This window comes from Agelaius tricolor, unplaced genomic scaffold (assembly GCF_023055355.1).
Source record: "Agelaius tricolor isolate 1412-34295 unplaced genomic scaffold, bAgeTri1.0.p SCAF_26, whole genome shotgun sequence".
NCBI classification, from domain to species: Eukaryota; Metazoa; Chordata; class Aves; order Passeriformes; family Icteridae; genus Agelaius; species Agelaius tricolor.
The window spans coordinates 2,511,203-2,532,872 of record NW_027269286.1 but is presented as its reverse complement, the minus strand read 5'-3'; the positions used below and the strand labels follow the sequence as shown (position 1 = coordinate 2,532,872).

The window sequence follows — 21,670 nt, the reverse complement described above, 5'->3', positions numbered from 1 at the left end:
AGCGCTCAGCGCTCCGGAGCCGCCCCGGGAGCTGGGCGAGGGGCGAGGCCGCCCCGAATTTCCGCAGCTCCTGCGCAGGCATCGCTGTCGTCACCCAGCGTGGAAAAGGGCCTCCGCTCGGCGCTGTGATGCCATAAGGCCGCGACGGCAGGGAGGCGGGACCGGCGGAGGGGGTGCGCAGTCTGTGGGCTCACGCCGCTCCCGGGCCTCCCTAGCCCGCCTGCCCCGGGGGCCGCCCGCGTCCGCCCCGGCTCTGCCCGCCGGGATCGCAGGGCGGCGGTGCCGCCAACGATGCTCTGCGGGGGCGTCCCGGGCCGCGGTGCCGCGTGCTGAGCGGGGCGGCCGCCGCTGCCGCCCTTCCCTTCCCTTCTCTTCCTTTCCCTTCCCGCCGCCGCCGCGACCCCTGCGCCCGCCGGAGCGCTCGCGGGGCGCGCGGGGAGCGGGAGCACCGGGCGGCTCCCGGAGGGCGCCTTTGTCTCCGTGTCCGCCACTGCAGAAGCGGCAGCGCTCCATCCCCGGGGCCGAGGACAGCCCCGGCCGCCTTCCGTGCCCGGCGTTTTTTATTTATTTATTTTTTTAAATCCTTTTTTTCCTGTATGCTCAAAGACATTTTTTATCGCTACTGTTATTTCCTCCACGTTTAAGTGTCGGCAGTAATCAAGATGGATAAGAAATCATTTGAAACCGTGCTGGATGAAATTAGGAAGGTAAATTCTCTCTTTGCATGTTAGTTTAATCATTTGGTGATGGACAATAGGGCAAAGAGTACTGACTACAAATCGAAAGGAGGGGGACATTTAGCTTAGCTATTAACAAGAAATTCTTTACTGTGGAGGTGGTGAGGCAGGGGAACAGGTTGCCCAGGGATGCCCCAATCCTGGCGGTGTTCAAGGCCACGTTAGATAAGGCTTGGGCAACCTGGTCTAGTGGGAGGTGTCCCTGCTCATAGCAGGCGTGGTTGGTTGGATGATCTTGAGGCCTCATTGGAAATAAGCACTTGGATAAAGTTGCTGCAGCATTTTTACTTTCAAGGAAGACGAGGGAGAAAACCAAAAAGCATGCCTTTCTGGGGGGAAGGGCTGCGGTTGCTTGGCCAGTGCGGAGACAGTGTGAAGTACTCTCCTTTGATCCGCTGGTTTAGGAGGTACAATCCACAAATAGGACGTGGAACACTGATTTCTGAGCTGCGTTCTGTTGTCCTTTTTGGAAATCACGTCTCCCACAGCTCAGGAGTGACTGAGCACACCTTCTTTCTCTGGGATGTCAATCCTGTGTTTTGATGATTGCTCTGAGCTGTGCTTCTTCATCTTCTGTTTAAAAACTCTCTGAACAAAATACTGCAGGTTGTGGGGAGCAGAGATACAAACCTGGGCTTCGTGTCTGGCAGGCCTCTGGTTTCTCTCTGCACAGGGGACTGATTTTAAGAGGAAAGCTTGAGGTTAGTGCTTGGAACACTTCCCTGAACACTAGAAGGAGAAAAGGAGAGGAAAAATCAGAACCTTTGAGATTAATGTTTCTTGTTTTGCCTGGGAAGCAGAAACCTGTGACAATGTATTTTGTTGCAGTTAAGCAGAGGTTATTCCAGTGTCACAGTAGAACAGTTTACCTGCTGAAGGTTCTTGGTGTGACAAGTGAAGGGCTTGTTTCAAATGCATTTCCTCGTGGCGCAACACTGATCCCCATAGCATTTTTGTATTAAGTAGAATTTTTTGTTGTGTTGGTTTGTCTAGGAGAGGTAAATTTCCTTTATTGTGACTCAGGTTCTGGAGTTGAGTTTCAGTTCAGTTTCTCTTCGGCATGAGGCAGTGATGGCTGCAATTGCAGTATTATTATTTTGCAACATATCGAGGTATAAAACTGTTCAACAGAAACCCCAGGGGTGTCTTTCTTATCACAACTATGTTTTTGCATACATTTTTGTGGTCCAAAGGTCTCTTTCATAAAACAGCTAAAAACATCAAAGTCTAAGATATTTCAGGGTGTGGACTTTCCTCCCAACTTATGAATTTGTGTGGAAAATCTGGGAACCACAAAAAAAAAGTCAAGGAATGACTAGCACATGAATGCTTTCTCTGATGATTGATGGTGGGAGGGAGTAATGTTTCAGTTATATTACTGCAGTGCAGTCCTTCAGAATACGCTCTGTGATTACTAAAAACTTCAGACAAAAGGGTTTAGGCATGTGATTTTAGGCACTTACGTTTCCTCTATGCTATCTGCTTGGATTCCTGTAGTCCAACTTGCTGTTGATCTAAGGCTCAGTGCTGTGCTGTGTTAATAATAGTTGTGCTGTTGTGGTGTAATGTTCATTATCCAAATGCTGGTTTTGTATTTGCTGCTATGTTTTTGTTTAAGCTTCATTTCTAGCTCTGTGGTAGAACCTTCTTTATTATGTGATTTACAAGTTTGTTGTGTTGGCATGTTCATTTTCAGTCCTACAGTTAGCAGGAACAATTATTTAAATGTCTTCATGTGTAGCTTACTTCTCTTTTTCCCTGTGTGTATTTACAGGTACTAACATAATAAACTTTGGGGGGTTTGTTTGCTTGTTCCTTCCATAAATATGTATAGCAGTGCTTTCTGTTTGTACTCTTGTTATAAAGTCATTCAGTTGTTAATTTAAGAAGGGAAAGTAACATTTGTTTCAGTAATAAAAGTACATACCCTGTTTTTTTCCAAAACACATGAAGAGGAGGAAGGAATAGAGGAAGAAATGAGCATAAAGGCAGAAATTCTTCCTGCCCCTTTGACTTCAGTGTGTCTGGTAGTTTGTCTCTTAATGAGGTACAGAAAGGAAGAGAGTTGTTGGGAGGAAAATAGAAGTGGGTGTGTGGGTAAAGCTAAAGGTGGTTTGAGAATACACGAGATCTGGCATTAGAGGAGGGACTTGGAAACCATGGAAAAAAGGTGTTTTCACCGGCTTGGGGCAGGAATTCAGCTGTTAGCTGTCTTCTTTCCATGTTGTACCTGTCACAGAGGGCTGGGTACAGGGGAGGGAGGAAGTCCTGGCTATTAGACAGCTCACGTGGTTATCAACACAGCTGTCTTGCCACAAAGTCAAAAGGCCAGTGCTGCATTAAAGTACTGTGCTTTGTTTCTTTAGTATGACTGCCTGTTAAAATTTGGAATGCATAAGGAGAATGATAAGACAGTATCCATCTTTGGAGCAAGCTTTGTTGTGTATTTAATTCTGTCTGTATAGACTTGTTATCCAATTTCTTCATAAATTCACTGAAGTAAAATACTTTGCCAGTTACTTTACAGGGGCCATGCAATGAAATTGCCTGAATAATCAACTGTTATCAATAATCAACTGTTAATAATCAGCAATTATCTTGTTTAAGTTGATGTAAATCATTGGAGGAAAAAGAAGAATGATGATATTCTCTCAGCACAGTTATAAGCAACAACAAAAAAGCATCAAGTAAATAAAAAAATGAGTATTATTTTGACAGAAGAATTAAATCACATCTTCCTGTTTTTCACTGTTCTCAGTTACCTAAGAAGTGCACTGTTACTTCAAAATGCTGCAATGTAATTAATAAAAATGTCACTTTGTAGGGGCAGATTTTAGATTAATAGATTAGCAGATGGTTGTGCTATAATTATAATTTTTGAGTCACTAATTATGCATCTTTTTTTTTCTGTATCTTTTAGGCTGTATTGACTGAGTACAAATTAAAAGCTATTGAATATGTTCATGGATATTTTTCCAGTGAACAGGTAAAGTCAACGCTCTTATGGGTTTAATGGGAGCTATTGTTTTTGTGTATTCAGTAATACACTGTGATTGTCTTCAGTCATACTGAGGCTGATCATATTAGCTTTTCATCTTTATTGAGGAGATTTAATTACTTGTTATTATATTAGCATGACACTATTAAAAAGAGTTCCAAGTTGCTTTGTCATCAAAATCACTACATTTTCATTCTTTTTGTGTCTGGAAAGTTGTATAAATTTATCATAATGGAATTTAGGATTGTTTTGTGTGTATTGTCTAAATAGACATAATGTATAATATGATAATATGTAGATTTTCTTTTTCCTCTTTCTTTTCCTGCTGGCTTTTTTTGGTGTATGTTTGGGACTATACTGTTTGGGATCCGGATAGTTGATAAGCTTTTTCAGAGATACTTGATTTAATACTTGATACTTGATTTTTTTAACTTATTCTAATACAGTGGTATTGTTATTCATATATGTAAATATATGCCAAAAAGTAAGTGTTTTAAACATTTCCATGGAAAATCTTCATCTCATAAAATAGAATTTTTAGGTGCTTACTTAGAAATAAATAGAAGATTAGATGCTGGTAGGCACCGACAATCAGCCATCACAGACAGATGTTTTGTAGCAGTACACCAATGTGCTGCAAAAGTGGAAAGGTCATATTGTTGCTGTTAGCATACATTTTTAATATATCTGAAAGATAAATGGAAGGCCTTACTGTTGCAGGTTGTTGAATTACTGAGATACTTCTCCTGGGCAGAACCACAGCTTAAGGCAATAAAGGCTTTACAACATGTAAGTTCTTGTGACATGATCTTGTGGAATAAATTTGCTCTCTTAATGTCATTTTAATTTTATGACACCTACTCTTCAACTGATGAGTCAATATACCCTTCAAAATCTTCAAAGTTTCTTCTTCATCTCCTTCAGTGGTACCAAGCTATGAAATTTCATATTTTTAGGTGGGGTATCTTTTCTGACTAAAGTGACTTTTACTTTCCTGTGTATCACAGAAGGAGATGTAACCCTTTCTAACTCTTGTTAACTCTCCTGATTTCTTTGCTTTTGGTGAGTGCTTTTTGGAGGTGCTTGTTCATAATTTAGCATATAGAGTCTCCTTCCCAATGGGAGGGAGAGCCTATTAAAAGTTTACTGAAATATACCATATGAAGCTGTTACTGAATTGTAGTCTGAGTTTAAAATACTTGTACTGTTTTATTTTATACACACTTTTTTTCCTTTCTCTATCAGAAAATAGTGGCAGTTCCAGCATCAAAAATGGTTAATATTCTCAACTGCTTCACCTTCAGTAAGGATAAACTTATTGCCCTTGAAATCTTAGCTTCGTAAGTATCTCTTCTGCTGTGTTCCTTAACTTGTATGGGTTTAGCTCATGTTTGAGGATGTAAAACTTTAGATCTCCCAGAAGGAAGCACTGTGCCTGGTTAAGGTAAAGCAGAAATCCATTACTGATGGGGCTGTTTAAAGTAATAATTAGAAGCAGATGTTGTAGAAGTAGACATAAGACTGAGAGAATTGGGTTTGTTCAGCCTGGAATGAGTTTGGGTGACCAAATTGCAGCCTTCTGGTACCTGAAGGGAGCCTGCAAGAGAGCTGGAGTATAGTGACAGGACAAGGGGAATGGCTTCACACTGGAAAAGAGTAGGTTTAAAGTGATATTAGGAAAAAATTCTTTGCTGTGAGGATGGTGAAGCACTAGCACAGGTTGTGTGGAGAGTTTTCTGTCCCTGGGAATGTTCAAGGCCAGGCTGGATGGGGCTCTGAGCAACCTGAGTAAAAGGTCCCTCTGCTCACCTGAAGGGGCTTTGGAGCTAGATGATATTTAAGGTCCTTCCAACCAATGATTCTATGATTCTGGAAAATTCCATAGTTCTTGCTGCTGTGTGACCTGCCTGCTGAAAGACTGGCACTTGTGGTGGTGTTTTGACTGTGGTCTTCAAATGTTGTAGAGAACAAAGAGGGCCTTAAGCATGTTTCTCTGCTCACTGAAATCTGAAAGACTTGAGACCAGGAGATTTTGGGAATTGACCCTTTTTTGAAAAGTCCTCTAAGTATTACATATGTAGAGATGAGTTAAGTAAATGGTACTCTTAAACTGACAAATCTACTGTCTATAAAAAATAGATATTCTAAATTTTTATTTACAGAGAAAGTTGGAATATTCCTAGTGAATAGAGTTGCTTCAAAGGATCTATTACACATATTTAAAATGTAAATCTTCTGCTTGGTTCAGGGGATTTATTCTATAAAGTATTGTTCTTTTTTTGATTGTTTAGAGGTTTTTGCTTTAAGCATATCTGTCTTCCCTGTGAATGCTGTACTACCACCTGCTTGATCTTCCTGGGGCATATAAATTCATGGTACAAATATTCATAAAACAGTTAAGACTGAGGATACAGACACGATTTTGCTTTAGGAGTTGAGCTTAAGGAAGCCATGTCAGTGCTCCTAGTCTATTTCAGACCAGACCAAAACAGAGTAGCCAAAGGAAAGTTAGTTAGTGACACACAAAACTAACATGTTACCTTCTCGTAATGAGACTGGAGCTCTTGGACTGTTCAATTTTTATGCTTCAGTTGATGTGGGGCAAAAGCACAATAACTTCTTAGCTGTTGAATTTCTATAGTACTAGAGCAAAGTAAGGGAGTCGTGATTACAAATCCTAACCCAAATCTGTGTGCTGCTTACTTCATTAATCAGAAATATTGAACAAAGCTGAAAGCTCATTCACGTTTTAATACTGTTCTTTGAGGTGTTTTTCATGGCTTCATTCAATGTTCTACTGATTTAATTTCTGTCTAATATCCTCCTTTGAGGACTCCTCCTTTTTGGTTCTGTATTTCCAGTAGTTTGGATGGCATGGATAATATTTGACAGAGAAGTGCTGGTAAAAAATCGGTCAGAATTTTGAATAAAGTGGGTAGAAGCAGGCATTGGTCTCCTAGTAGTCACATATTTTGTTCTCTGGTGTGTCTAGTGTTGTTCGGGCAAGAAGAGAGAGGAGGAGTACCTTTTGGAACTATATTAAGGCTTCCACTAGCTCTGCAGAACTTACAGAGATTTACCAGAAATTATCTTTTTAATTCTAAATGAAATTAGATGAGAACTTGTTTTTCCACCAGACTGACAAGAAATTGTGGCAAATTGAGTAGCTTCTGGCTTTCTGCTATGCTAGGAATTGTGTGTTAGTAGCAATTAAAGCTTTCTGGTGAACTGTTGATGCCTTAAGTCTCAAGGCACCACTGTTGTGATGCAAAATTCATTTATTCTACATACTTAGGCTTGAAATAAAGTTTAGCCATCATCATCCATTATTCTGTATTGATATTTAGTTCTAATATATTGTTTTACTTACAGGTATGAAGTCCATATTTAAGCCTAGGCTTTTTAATAATAGTAATATTATGATCTGAACAGTTATGTTTTTTTAATATGCTTTTGGGTAGTGTTTAACTGTGGGTGACTTTTCAGCATTTTCAGCTTATGCAGATGGAATGGCAGTAATTGTCTGTAACTGTCTTTACAGCAACATTGTTGATGCTCAGAATTATCGCCTGATTGAAGATCTGTTCAGAATTAATATGTCAGAGAAGAAAAGATGTAGACGAATTCTCGAACAGGTAATCAACATAAACTAATATCCTTGGTTCTGTTAAGATTGTGTCATTGTGGGGGCAGGGTTTAGCATCAGGACTTCTGGGAGCTGCTGGTGTAAGACAAGCTGAAACAAGCAATTGCAAAAAGGTAAGAGCATGTGCAACAGAAGAAGTTTTTGTCAGACATTAGGAAAAAGAGACACAGAATTGGAATCAATGCTGGAGGAAACAGTGTATTTTAGAGCCCACCAAGTGCTTAAGTGCAACGTCAGTGTAAGCAGAAGGGGACTTTGACAGAAGTTTACACTATTTGGATTATTTGGAATAAGACTTGAGACACAGACTTCAGTTGTTCCATGTAGGTTGATTCATGCAGTGTAAATGTCATGAAGTAGGAACTAGTTTCTTTAGAGCATTGAATTTGATAGCAAATAATGTTCTTTCTTGATTATTTTGCAGGCTTCGAAAACAGGTTGTAAGGCTCCTCATGCTATGATATCATCCTGTGGCATGATTCCTGGCAATCCTTATCCCAAGGGCAAACCAAGCCGCATAAATGGAATTTTTCCAGTAAGCACGATCCTATGCTTTTGTTTTTCACAAATGAATTTTGATTTAAGATTTATTGTAGTATAACCAAACCCAGAATTCATATATGTGGAAGGAGGAGTGGAATCAAAACCAAAGTGCATTTGTTGGGTGTGTTGGTTTGTTTGTTTGTTTTACTCCATTCCACATTTACAGGAAACTTGCATTATTTTTATTTGCTCATTCTTTGTCTGCTGCTTCAGGTAAACATTACCTGAACAATGTCATAAATAAATTGTTCATATCAGGAAAACATTGTAAACTCCAGCAGTATTTGTCAGAATCAGGAGAGGTGTCAAGAGGCTTGCTGGTAGGTTGATAAAGTGACCTAATAAGGTCACTACAGTACTACTGCTAATCTTAGTGTAGGTCTTAAGCATGTTAAGCATTTCCTGTGAACACCTAAGGGACAGCCAAATTAAATTAATGTTATCATATCCACAAGTCAAAATCCAGATTTCTGTCATCAACATGCACTGTTTAAAATGCCTCTCTTTACAAAAGCTCAGTGTTACAAACCAAGCTATTGGAATGCTCTTACTCATTACTTTATAAGCTTAAAACAGTTAGTTGGCTTGATTTTTTTCCCTGACAAACATGGTTACTTTAAGAATGTTCAAGAACTCAAATGTAGTTCAGAAAAAAAATAAAATATGGCAAAATTATACAGCAAGGTTTGCTTCTAAATTAATGCTTGGTTTAATTTTCTTTTATTTCAGGGAACACCTATCAAAAAGGACACAGAAGAATGTACTAATGAGGGAAAGGGAATAGCAGCCCGTATACTTGGACCATCCAAACCAGTATGTCTAAAAATTAATAAATAAATGACACTTTAAAAATCCCCAAAATGCTGTTATGTTGTAAGAAGACTGTAGAGTAGCAATTTAATTGAAACTAAATTCCTGTAATGAATATGACCTAGTATATTTTTATTTAACTTGAAAATGAGCTCTGGTTTTTATCTGTAGGGGGGGGAATATTCTCTTCTGGATACAATGTATGTGTACTTGAAGACAGAATTTAAATTACAGTAGCAGAAGAGAAAACTAAAAGCATTTTTGGTAATCCATCATGAGTTTCTCTCTGAGGATTTCTCACATGAGCACAGAAAATGCCTCCATCTTTGAAACTTGAATTACAGCAGTGCCTTAGAGGTTCTTGTTTCTTAACAACAGCTGATCTGTATTTCAAAATTTTTGAGCATGTGGGACAAACTTTCAGTGAACCTGTTACTACTTTGAAGTATTGTCCAAATGTTTTATTATCACTTCTATTATGAGATGTTTCCCACAAAGCTGTATTATTTTAAAAACATAGGTATTTTCAGAAATATTTGCTAGTTTTAAATGTGCTAAACCTCTAAAATGAGAAGTCAGTCCAAGACTGCAGAATATGAGAACTGCAAGGCAGAAAGGAGCTCCCTTTCCCACTTGTGCTCAGTTTTCTATTAAAATCTAAAGGTATACTAGTGATGTTTGTTTCAGTCTTTTCAGAAAGAGTGAAATACTTGCAGTCACTATGGATATTATGAAAAAAATTCACATCACCTATAATTGTAGAAAGAATGCCTGTCTGTAGTAGTAGAATGTTAGCTTGTTGTCTGAGAAACATTACCTAATGCTTTCACTCTTGCTTTTTCCATTTGTTTTTTGTTTATGTAGGCTCCATCAACGTACAATCCACACAAACCAGTTCCATACCCCATCCCACCATGTCGGCCACATGCAACTATTGCACCAAGTAAGGTTTCTGTGTGTTCTAGCTTGATGCTATTGTTCATGCATTTGCCTTTTAAGCAATGTGCCAAGTGTTGGTTTCTCTGACCAGGGTGATATCTGAAATTGGCTGCTGCTCCCTGAGCATACTCTAGGTACTGGTTTCTACCTTTTCTTTCATGACAGCCGAATTGATAAAAAGAGGAATATATTGACTTCTTTTTCCAACATCCATAAGAACAGTTCACAATCCTGTTCTGATGACAAAATATTTAATTTTATGGGAGGTATTGTGCATGTTAAACAAGACAAGGGCTTTGGCTTTGTTGTAACATTTGGCCAAGGCTTGGGCTTTGGCTTGACAAGTCTGACTTGTTGCTGTAGAACCCAGCTTGGGATATGGTCAGCCATGGCCCTGAATTAGGTGGAACTATATAGGAACTTGCTGAAGGGCTGTAATCTGTTTCTCACTTGCCTTCAGCTTTACCTTCAGTCCATCATAATGGAGACTAAACAGTTTCCTAAAAGAAAAGTAGATTTCAGTGTCAGAAGGGAAATAGTGATTGCTTTTTCCTGCCATTGCTCTATTTTTAGCAATGGCACTATTTCTTAGTGCCTTAAGTAAGATTGAGCCTTTATTCATAAGCTCCTCTCTTTGCTCTGCTGCATCAATTGTTAGACTCGAGACATTTTTGGGAGGTGGCAAGGCAATTGCCCTTTCTTGGGAAGAAAGCTTAGAATACTTAAAGTAGTCAGATGCAGGTCTGGCAGGCAGCTGAAAGCATTTTCTAATCTTGAAATTCTATACTGCAAAACAAGGAGTGCTCTGGTTAGGGCACTTGCTTTTCACTGATGTTGGGGATTTCAGGGAGTTTTTCAGGGAGTTGATAAGAAAGTGAAGCAGAGCTCCTAGCAAGCATGCTGTAAGCTGAGTCATCTAATCAACTTGATGTCTGCAAGTCTTTTTATAGCCATTTTAGAAAAATGGGCACTACTAGTGGCTAAAATAAGAATGATTGATTATTTATGCCCAGGAAATTACTTGTTCTGAAGAAACTGTGTGGGAAACTTGCAGACTAACTCGAATTTATATTGAATAAATGCTATCTAAAGTACCTTAAAGCACAAAATTTGGCCTGTGACTGGATAGAAATATTAGTACAGTTTTAGGATATGAAAGAGCTTTTGAGGTTTCAGGGCCTTAGTAGGCTGCAACATGTGTTTTAAGAAAACTCTTGTGACAACAGAACTCATAAGTGGTGAAATTTGGTATATACGTGTACGTGTGTGTTTAATGAGATTGCAGATGCTGATGTGAAACTATTCAATATGATTGTTTTCAGTCAGTGGTGATGAATTGCTTTCTGCCTCTTGAACATTTCCTTGCTGAGTGATGCAGCGATTGTTAGTTGCTTTTCTGATTTTCAGGCAAGAGTTATTGTGCAAGAAATCTTAACATCAGGTGGAATTACTATGAAAGTATGAAATCAGAAAGGACTTCTATATGACAAATTAGTGCAATTTCAGTATTGTTCAAGTGCTACCTTTTCCCATGAAGCCCGAGTTTTTATGCTCTTACACTATTAATTCAGGGCCACTGTGAAATGTGTGGTTACTGCAATTTAAATTCAGATGTGTTTCATCAGAACTCTGTACCACAGCAATACAACAGTTTCAGTTGCTTCAAAAAATAACAGAGGAAAAAAGGTATATTTAATATATTAATTGCTGTAAGAATTTTATATTAAAATACTTTGCTAACCCACTTGAATTTCTTAACATTTAAAGAAATATTGAAGTATACTAGATTAAGTATTTGAGAAGGATTGTTTTTTTCTCAGAATTTTCTGGCTAATGTTAAAGGGTCATGGTTACTGATCTGTGTTTGGCTCCTTTGTTTGTCCAGCTTTAATGCTGAAGAAGGAGTTGCAACAGCCTTTAATTAAGAATAGGAAAGGAACCAGTGATGCTGCTGACACTGTATCACTCCTCCCCTTTGAGTTTTTTCAGGCAAAATGAAACTGAAAGGAATTGAAACCTGACTTTTTCAGGTTCTCTTAAGAGAATTGCCCTTAGTAAAATTTGGATTACAGTGTATGCCCTTCAGGCAGACATTGGCAAAAGCCAGCATCCAGTCTGGATAGTTAACTGGTCTAGCTTTTTGATGAAGGAATGTCTTACAGTCTTGAAAATATTTTTTAAAAGGTGAAGATGCTTACTGGTTCATCTAGATACAGGTTGTTCTCACAACAGGGATGTGTATTGCCTTTGTTATTTTAGGTGCTTACAACAATGCTGGCTTAGTTCCAATGGCCAATGTCATAGCTCCAGGCTTACCAGCTCCTCCACCATACACTGCTAATCAAGTGGCATCAGGTAAAGCATGCATATCTTTAAAAATATTCATGCTGTTTTTCCTGGCTCATTGCTGGGAGTGGATCATTCACTGCTGGAGTTTCATTTGCCTTTCAATAACAAGCTGCTGTTCTCTGTTTAGAAAATGAGGACCTTTCCAGCCAGGCAAAACCTTCCCAAAATCAAGGTAAATTGCAAATCCACAGGGGGATTTTTGTGTTCATTGTATTTTTGTTACTTGTTCAGAAAATGTTAACAACAAGTTTAGTGGGATCTTCATAACCTTCTAAGTATGCAGCCACTAAGTATGTGCATTAGAACCTCTTGAGAGTGGAGAAAAAAAATCATCAGACATTTGTACTTAAAAGCACTGAAACATTAAAATTCATTCTTTTGTGTTAGCTTATCAAAGCTTTTTGTACTCTTCATTATATAAGTATGTGAGAAATAGTGCTAAAAACTAAATCAAAATACCCTTTGCAATATTCATGCACTTAAATACTTCAGTAAATCTTTGCAATTTTTAAAATTCTGGACATCTGTTGGAAAACTCATTGACATTTTAATTTCATAGATCAGTTGCAATAAGAAGGTAGGAATACAAGAGAGATTTAGAAATTTTTAAAGGTCTTATCCCAGAATGTTAGATCCAACTGTGTCTGCCTGCACTTTTGTCTTACCCTGTAAGATCCTGTTCTTTTTACCAAGACAGTTGTGCATTTTTTATTTGTTTTTGTGTGGTGCTTAATACAAAGCATAATAATAAATCTCATTAGGAACTACTTATAAAAAGGTTTTGATAATGTTATTAGAATTGACAAACTGAGAATTTACTGACCATTGAGTCAGGCGTATTAACAAATACTGCAAATAGATAAAATGACTGTGATAAGTTTAGCTACTGTAAATATTTCTAGGGACCAAAAAAAAAAGTTGTGTTTTGTCCTTCCTTCTCTGTGTCCAGGGATGGGTCTACAGAAATGTTTTGAAGAATCACTTAATTCTTGTATACCCCTCTTTAAGTATGCATGTATTTTTACGAAGTTAGTTTATGCAGCTAAATGAATATGGTGTTAAGGAATGAAATATTCTCTTAGGAAGAAAAGTTCAGCTCTGGCTTCTAGTACAGCTGTATTTCATTTGTGATTACCTTGGCTGTCAGGATTAAATAACTGTAATCTTTATGAGAGTCTTCAGCTTGGAAATAAACAGAGAGAAAAGAACAGAATCCAGGGCTGGGTAGTCTGGGGTTTTTTTTTTTTTGAGAAGAGTATGTAGAAGGAAAGGTTTTTTTCAGATTTACACATTTTAGAGTTTCAACATACACTAAATTGAAGTTTGTCATATCAACTTAGGTCCAAGATTTAAAGAATAATTTTCTGGATTTGTATGTAGAATTATATGTAGAAATTAGGCAAGAGAGACATGTAGGCTGCTAGAGAGTTTTGGGTGGTGAGTTTGACTGGTTGGATGAGTGTCTTGCTTGCATTTGAACAGATTATTCCAAAAGTAAAATAAAGCACAAGGGTTGTTTGAGAGCAATGATTTATTAACATATTCATGTTCCACAGGAGACTAGAGGCAGGCTTATCGAGAGTCATGACATGCCAGTGTTCATAAATGCAGCTCCTTTCCATTAACCTCCACATTCACAGTGTGCCTGCCTGTTTTCTTGCAGCTTGACTGATGTCTCTAACTTACTTTGTAGGATTGACACAAGCTGGCACTTTTAGTGGCAGGTGGTTGCCTTTATTACAGACACCTGACTAAAGACTCCTAGAAATCCTTGTTGCTAAAGTCAAGTGCCAATATTAGTTTAATACTGTAGTGTGATACATGAATTTCAAAGTGTACCTTCTTAGAATCAAAATCTGAAGGAAGCACAGTGAAGAGAATGACCAGATTTTGAAGGAAAGAAAACTACCAGCACCTGAAATCAGCTTTCTTCAGTTGTTGACTAAACTTCTCTGAAATCATGATACATTGAATTAACTGGTTCTGAAGGAAATTCTGACCTTCAGTGAGAGTGGATACAGAGGAGCCCAGGTGATCTGATGCTGATGGAATATTAGATCTGGTTTGGGTACTGCCAAATGTTAGGGACCAGAGGGAGGGTGTTTACTTGTATCACTTAGATGTTCTTACAGAGTGTATTTGAGTTTCTAACTGTTTTGCATGAGATCATGAAGAGGTAGCAGATGCCACAGAGCATTTTAAAAAGGAGTGTTAGCCCACATGGTGTATGATTTGTGTGACGTGTTTGTGTGTACCTTTTTGGTTTGTTTTCATAGGCCCCGCTGTTCATTGTTTATATGTAGACATTGTGTGTTAGCTATTGCTTGTGTATCATATTTTGAAATGCTGTATAAAATGTTTTTGTGTTGATTTCAAACCTTTCTGACAGTTTCAAGTATTCTTACTGGTTTTGTTTCTTTGCAGCTTTTTCTGCACAAGCGAATCAGCTCTTTACTCCTCATGGTTCTAATCCTTCAACACCTGCTGCTACTCCAGTCCCTACCCCATCACCTGTCAAGGCAATAAGCCATCCATTAGCACCTGCAACTCCACTCATCTCTGGGATGAACGTGTCTACCCCTGTCCTTCCTGTTTTCCCAGGACAGGTCTCCTCTTCCATCCATACATCTCAGCCATCCACCCCAACCCCTACTGTCATCAAATCCCTTTCATTGCCCGGTGTTCCTGTCACATCTGTTCACAGTGCAACCTCTACCCCTATCCCCTCAGTTTTTTCTGGGCTGGCTTCTATCCCTGCTGCTATGCCCGCTCCACAAGGTTCTTCCACTCCATGTGCCACACCTGCACCCAGTGAAGCTTTTGCATCTGCTGCTACACCATTTGCTGGCCTCCCTTTCTCTGCAACCTCTTCAGTTGCTTCTGCTAATAATCCTGCTCCATTGTCATCAGTCTTTGCTGGCCTCCCTTTGTCCTTGCCGCCCAATGCCCAAGGGATTTCTAGTCCTGTTCCATCTACAATTGCTAATTCTCCTGCCACCACCATTCCTGGCTCGCTTAGCTTGCCTAACCCAATTTTGTCTGTCTTAAAGGGATTTCTGACATCAAATGACACTTCATTAATCAATTCATCTGCTTTACCTTCTGCTGTGACAAGTGAGCTTGCTTCTTTATCTGCTCTTGCTAATCAAAGCTCTGATCCTCCCACTTCCTCTGTCAACAAATGTTACACTCCATCAGCTACCCCCAACACACAGCGTTCCTCCACACCTGGGCTGGCTATTTTTCCAGGTCTTCCATCCCCATCTGTAGCCAATTCTAGTTCCACTCCTCCCACATTGCCTGCACAGTCACCTTTAACCACTTCGCCATCGATTATGCCAGTCAACTGTGGCTCATCAGCCTCCCTCTTGCATGGCACAAGTCCTACTAATCCCGACCAGCAGCTCTCATCAGCCCCAGCTGCCACAAGTATGCCAGTTCTGGTCAAAACAGAACCCATGAGTCCTACCCTGTCGGCCTTCAAAGGTCCTTCTCATTCAGCCAGCCCTTCTCATGGCACTCTAGGACTCTCAGGGCTCGGGCGTGCATACACCTCAGCAGCTTCAGTGCCCGTCAGCTTGCCCAGTTCCCTGAACCCAGCGCTGTCAGGGCTCTCCTCTTTGAGTGCTCCTCTGAACAACTCCAGTTCTCTGGCTTCCATTTCCCTCGCCCCACACGGCTCCTCTGCTCCCATTGCCCCCGTGTTCAATGGACTTCCTCCTTTCACGTCTCTAACCAGTAACTTTGCCTTTACTGGTAACCCAGCACTGACCCCGCCTGTCACCCTCCCGGGGTCTCTGCTGGCCACTCCGGCTACGAGCACCGCAGCCGTGCCCGCCCCCCACGTGAGTTCCACCGCCGCCGTGCTCTCAGGACTCGCCGCCTCCGCAACAGTCTCCGCTCCACCCTTCTCGCTTAACTTGTCCAGTGCTGTCCCTTCCCTTTTTTCTGTTGCCCAGGGACCTCTGGGATCATCAAACCCATCCTTCCCTGGTTTTCCTGTCTCTAACACACCCTCTGTCACTCCTGCTCTCCCTTCTTTCCCTGGCCTCCAGGCATCTTCTGCAGTAGCAGCAGTTGCACCGTTGCCGGCAGCTGCCACAGCCCCATCTCCAGCTCCGGTCCTGCCAGGGTTTGCCTCGGCCTTTAGCTCAAACTTCAACTCTGCACTTGTGGCACAGGCTGGGTATGTTACTGTTTTTGGAGGAGGTCAGAACTATTTCTTTTTCTCTTCAGCAAACACTGATTTTATTTTAGGAGTGTAGACAATATTTTCACTCATAGTTACTAAGTGCAGATAATTTTAAAAAAGTTAGTTCACTACTAGATTTACACTTGTCATCAGAAGCTGATAGGGTAGTGACTAAATAGGTTGGCCTCAATAGTCCCTGTTATGACAGTCTAATCCAGTGAGGTGCTCAGTGATTTTATTTCCCAGATGAGGATACTTGGCACCTCCTAGGCTTTTACAAGAATGGATTCCACCTGGGCATCCATTAACACACACAGGTAATAGCAGACAATATCTTAACTATTTTAAGGAAGTCATCAGCATAAATTCTTGTCTTAAAGGGGTTTTCTTTGTGTGCGAACTGTCAACACAGTTGAGGTACAAAACATTTTGAGTGCCCTTAGGTGTGTTCCAGACAATCTTGGTTTGTGTATGTATGAATGATTTTTAGATGGGTAAAGACTGGAATTTAGTTTAGAAATTCTGGCCTTTATGAGATTTAGAAAAAGAACTGCTTCTGTAATTTATGTAGACATAAGCTTATAGAGAGGGAAACAGAATAAAACATGGTGCAGATGTTCCTAATAATAGCCTCATTTTCACATTCTTTCAGCTTGACTTCTGGACTACAGACTCCAGGAAATGCAGTTTTTCCTGGTCTTTTATCTCTCCCTGGTATCCCTGGCTTTCCCCAAAGTGCCGCACAATCTTCCTTACAGGAATTGCAGCACAGTGCAGCTGCACAGTCAGCACTACTACAGGTAATGTGTCTATTTGTTAGTACTGTTCTGCATCGAGTGATCTCTTGAGCACCTACTTGCCTGCTAACTCCTTGGGATTAGTTTAAATCAGTAAATGGTTAAAACCCCTAAATTGTGTAAGAACTGATTTAAAGGATGATGATAAAAAACAACTTGTACTAACTTCTTACTCAAGGCCAGTGTACAATGCTTCATAAATGAGATTAAAACATTATCTAAAACTCTTTGTAAAATGGGGAGAAATAAAAGAAAAGATAATGCAAATTAATTTTTTTTGCTGGGTTTGTGTTAAATCTAATGAGCTGACCGTACCACTGCAAAATTTGTGCTCTGTTCCAGTCTGACATTTGAGTAACTTACAGATTTCTATGGACTGTTTGTTGTGAGTTATGTGCCTCTGCACATGTTATCAGATTGTCTTGAAATTGTGTCTGTTGTGGTTGTGGCTTTCTCTTGATAGTTCCCACAAATAGAATTGTAATTTAAGCTTGAAGTGGCTTTGGATAATGTGTAATTTCATCATCTCTTTTCCATGAAACAGCTTGTTTCACCCACCAACCCACATAAGTTAACTGAAACTGTCAGCAGACTTTGTTCATATGTTTCGTTTGTCTTTTGTTAAAAACAGCCTCTGTACAGACTCTTGTAAGAAAATTGACCTTCTCTACATAATACTAAAAGAGAGAGCTGAGTGTCTTAATGTTTTCTCTCTTCTGTGACACATCAGTTGTTGAAATGGAACATGTGTCTAAGTACTGTTCAGAGTGCAGCATATTGTCAGATATCTTCTGAATATCAGGGGATTGGAAGAAGCAAGTTACTTCATCTAGACCATGCTTTTGCAGCACAGGAGTCTATTTGTTCTGTAGAAATGTATGCAGATTGCATTGAGGGAATGTAATGATTCTTCTTTATAAGATCCAGTCACTAAAATTAACACTTATTTACCTGAGCAATGAAGAGAAGGAAAGTTGAGTCACTAAAATATTACAGCTCCTGATTAAGCTGTGCCTTCCAAATCAGCTGGTGCCATTAACAATTCTTTGTTCTCCCCCTTAATCCAACTGCTTTTTTCATCCTCTGGTATTTCAGAGCAATAGTTGCACTACAGATTAACATCTTTGTATAGATGCCTTGCTCATCTCTATTCTTTGCACACTTCAGAATATAATCCACTTGTTTTAGCTTGAGCAGGACTGGTATTGTGGCTGAAATTTTGCTTAATTTAGATTTTTGTTTCCTTGATTTTATCAGTGCTGTTTCCTAACTTCTTATCTTCCTTAAAGGCGCATTCTGCTTCTGCTCTGGACAACTATACAGCTCAGCCTGAAGGTTTTGCTAACTATCCATCAACACCAGGAACACCATTTTCATTGCAGACAAGTCTGCCCCAGAGTGGATGGCAGTAAATACCAGGCATTTCTAAAGACTGCAGTGTTTGCTTGACAGAGCCTGATCCTATTCACTTTGAAGGCTGTCTCTGCGATAGTGGGAGCATGGTCTGAGCTGGGGAAAGAAAGGGAAAACATGAGGGTAAAATGTTTCCAGGAGGCTGTGTCAGATGTCAAACTTAATTTGTGAATTGCATTCAATTTGATTCAGGGTCTGATCCTGTGAATTGCTGAGCATCCTTGACTCTCCTTTAATTTTAAGAGTTCACTGTTTGGTGTTTTACAGGATCAGGAACATTCAAACAGGTGTTTGTGTAAATAGGGCAATTGACTGTCAAGCTGAGTAGGGAGACCAAGTATACTTAATAGTGTGAATAAGCACCTATCCTGTTATGTTTTGTATGGTATATGTGGTTAATAGAGACTGAGATCTAGATTGAAACTAGACAATTAAAGCTGTAGACGACCTTTTGTCTAGAAGCACACTTCCTGTGTGTGTACAAATCAAGGTCAGTTTATGGTCTTTTCAGATGTTTTCTTCCTATGTATGAGGATCTCCTGTTAGCATCAGCAGTATGTTAAGGGGAGGGTAGGTCAGAGGTATGTGGGGGTTTTTCTTATGCTTCAAAATACTGTCATGGGCTTGCTGCTGAATTGAGTACTCCTTTGTCTGAACAAGAAAGATAGGAAATGATGCTGTACTGTATTTGGTAGAAGTGGATTATGTTTTACTGGAGTATGGTTTAGCTAGCTGACAATATGTCTTTCCAAAGTACATAAAAACATTTTAACTTGCCTCTAAAATAAGGTTCCATAATATTCTCCTTGCCTCCAGCACCCCTCTGAATGAATTAAATAATTGTACTGCGGATAGGCTGCCTATCTGGCACTTTTGACTGCAGACTTATGTGAATGTTTACAGACATGGGGCAAGTTCTTCTCTCCCTTATACTCACAAACAAACTGGTTCTCTATATGCTTTTCTGCTATAAACTACAACTTGATGGTGCTTATCTTATCCTGTGAATATAAGTGAGAGCAGAATTTGGACCATGGATTTTTTTAGTATTTTTCCTTGGAAAACATACATGATTTTAAAGGCATATAGCTAAATTAACTGTTACAATGCAGCATATAGAAAGGTCTTGCTTTGTTAGTGAAAATGAGTTGTGCACTCTTCTAATAACGTTAGTATCTGTGGCAATGTGTAACACATCATTGAATATCTTCTATTTAAGGTATGCTCTTGATCATAGTCTAGAGACAATAGACATGAATGATATTCAATCATGTGACTAAATTAAAATGTAGAGATACTACACTGTAGAAATGTTCTGCACCTAGAGTTTTACTTTTTTAAAGATTGATGATGCTGGGAGATGTTGCTAATGTATTTTCTTTCAAGATGTGAACAAACTTTTTTAGAACATTAATGGAAATTACTGTATTGGTTTTTAACATAATTTTTTAAAATAAAAAGTTTACAGTCATGGCAAAAAGGCTTTGATGACTATTTGAATATTCACCTAAAATATGAATGAATAAACTTCTTTTTATTAAGATACTTCTACTGATCTTGATCTTGCTTTATGCTGTTTCTTTTTGATGCATAATTCTGTCCAAAATTATAAAATTTACTTCCTAAGGAGTGACATTAGAATTATTCTATTTAATTTGTAGGTTAAAAACTTAAAAAACTTCAATTCTTTGACATTTTAATAATCAAACTTACATATTACATTAAATCTGAAAAAAAATATTGTGTTCTTACATTTTTTTTATTTTGTGAAACCTGTTAAATTCTCATGATTCTTCACTCTGAATTGCTCTTAAAATTGATATCTTGGATATTGATATCTTGACTTAAGAAATCTGTGGAAGAGGTCTCTACCATCTTTCATTTTATTCTGCTTGTCATTCTTTCCATAACTTGCTCTTTGTAGATTTGCGGATGAGTTGGAGAAAATAAAGATACAGGTATCTTATCAAGAGCAAATTGGCTTTTCTCCCCAGGATATGAATGTAAACCAGTTCCAAGTCAGTAAGTGTTTTGTAACCTTACTGAGGTGCTGAGTCCGACATCCTATTTTAATCCTAATTTCCCCATCAAGCAATCAAAGTTTGAACTGCTTCAAGTCACCTTGTAGTCAAAAGCAAATAATACTGTTTTGTCAGAAAGTAAGCACTTTGTGCCTCTGTTTCTAAAAATATTTGTTGAATAGTCATGGGGTATGGGGTTCCTGTCTGAGCACTGGGCAACTCAGAGATGCTGAAGAGACTCAAGCCTTGTTTCTCCAAATGAAAACAGGTGAGAAGTAGTGAAATCCACTGTGTTAAATGCTCTTCTCCTGAAGCAGTGTAGTTACTGGGTGTTGTCCAGCCACTTTACCAGAGAAGAGTGTTTGATGCTCCCATCAAACATCCATCAGTGTTAGACTGCCATCAGTGTTAGACAAGTGAATAGGTTAAGAAGTGTTTAGTTGTAAAGATCTTATGTCTGGAATGGGACTCTCTGGTTCTTACTGAATCTTACTGAGCTGCATTTTGTAAAGGAACTCTCCACTGGTTAGGATTAAAATTCAATTTTTTAAATATTTCTCTGGATGTAAAATTGGTTTTTTATTAATTTTTTTCCTCTTCAGGAATAGAGTCTGTGTTCTGCATTGCAGCAAACTGCTGTGACCCAGCCTTGGAATTTCTGAAGGGAGTGACTTGTCCTGAGTTCCTTCATGCTTACTTGAGCACCGTTTTTAGACAGCCAAGGAAATGTCTGCTCTGAGGCAAACCACCTTAAACCGAGCCTGTGCCAGGAAAGGGCTCTTGCTGTATGACTTTAATTCTGGACTGATTATTTTCACTGTTCAAGTTGCCAATTATCGCTCTATTTTGTGTGTACTGACAGCCTGCATAGATACAGTGTGGTAAAGTGTTCCTTGAAATAAAACCTTTTTTGCAACGACTAAGAACATACCAGGATTGTGTTTGCAAACAAGTTTCAATGTTCCTTTCAAGTGCTTTAATTGCAGCTGCAGTGAGTAGGAGAGAAACAGAATAATTTTCTGTCCTTTTCCTCTGGTTTGCAAATGAGTGTTGGGAGTTTGCCTGGTCCTGAAGGGAAACTTGCCATGAATGTTCTGGCTTTCTTGCGACTTGCCTGCCTTTCTGTATTGATAGAGGAGCAATAGCTTTGTCTCTCTCTCTTATTTACTCTAGTGGCCCAAGGGAGGCCTTCTGTCATCTCCAGACCTTCAGCTGTTGAAAGCTG

The 21,670-nt window shown here is 39.3% G+C and overlaps 1 protein-coding gene across 3 annotated transcripts; it reads left to right on the top strand.

The window, feature by feature from the left end:
• Window positions 1-109: 109 nt before the first annotated feature.
• Window positions 110-21,362, top strand: PROSER1 (proline and serine rich 1). 3 transcript variants are annotated; one of them, XM_071448545.1, is made up of 14 exons: window positions 110-707; window positions 3,658-3,723; window positions 4,456-4,524; window positions 4,981-5,075; window positions 7,277-7,370; window positions 7,806-7,916; window positions 8,654-8,737; window positions 9,599-9,677; window positions 11,933-12,028; window positions 12,150-12,194; window positions 14,447-14,541; window positions 16,078-16,208; window positions 16,867-17,014; window positions 18,301-19,969. In XM_071448545.1, the coding sequence occupies exons 1-14, from the start codon at window positions 663-665 to the stop codon at window positions 18,421-18,423; spliced, it is 1,281 nt and encodes a 426-aa protein (XP_071304646.1). In that variant the 5' UTR covers window positions 110-662; the 3' UTR covers window positions 18,424-19,969. The 3 variants fall into 3 exon arrangements, with proteins under 3 accessions (XP_071304646.1, XP_071304645.1, XP_071304644.1); XM_071448544.1 differs by lacking the exon at window positions 18,301-19,969 and adding an exon at window positions 21,048-21,362 and having other exon boundaries at window positions 14,447-16,208; XM_071448543.1 differs by having other exon boundaries at window positions 14,447-16,208.
• Window positions 21,363-21,670: the final 308 nt, after the last annotated feature.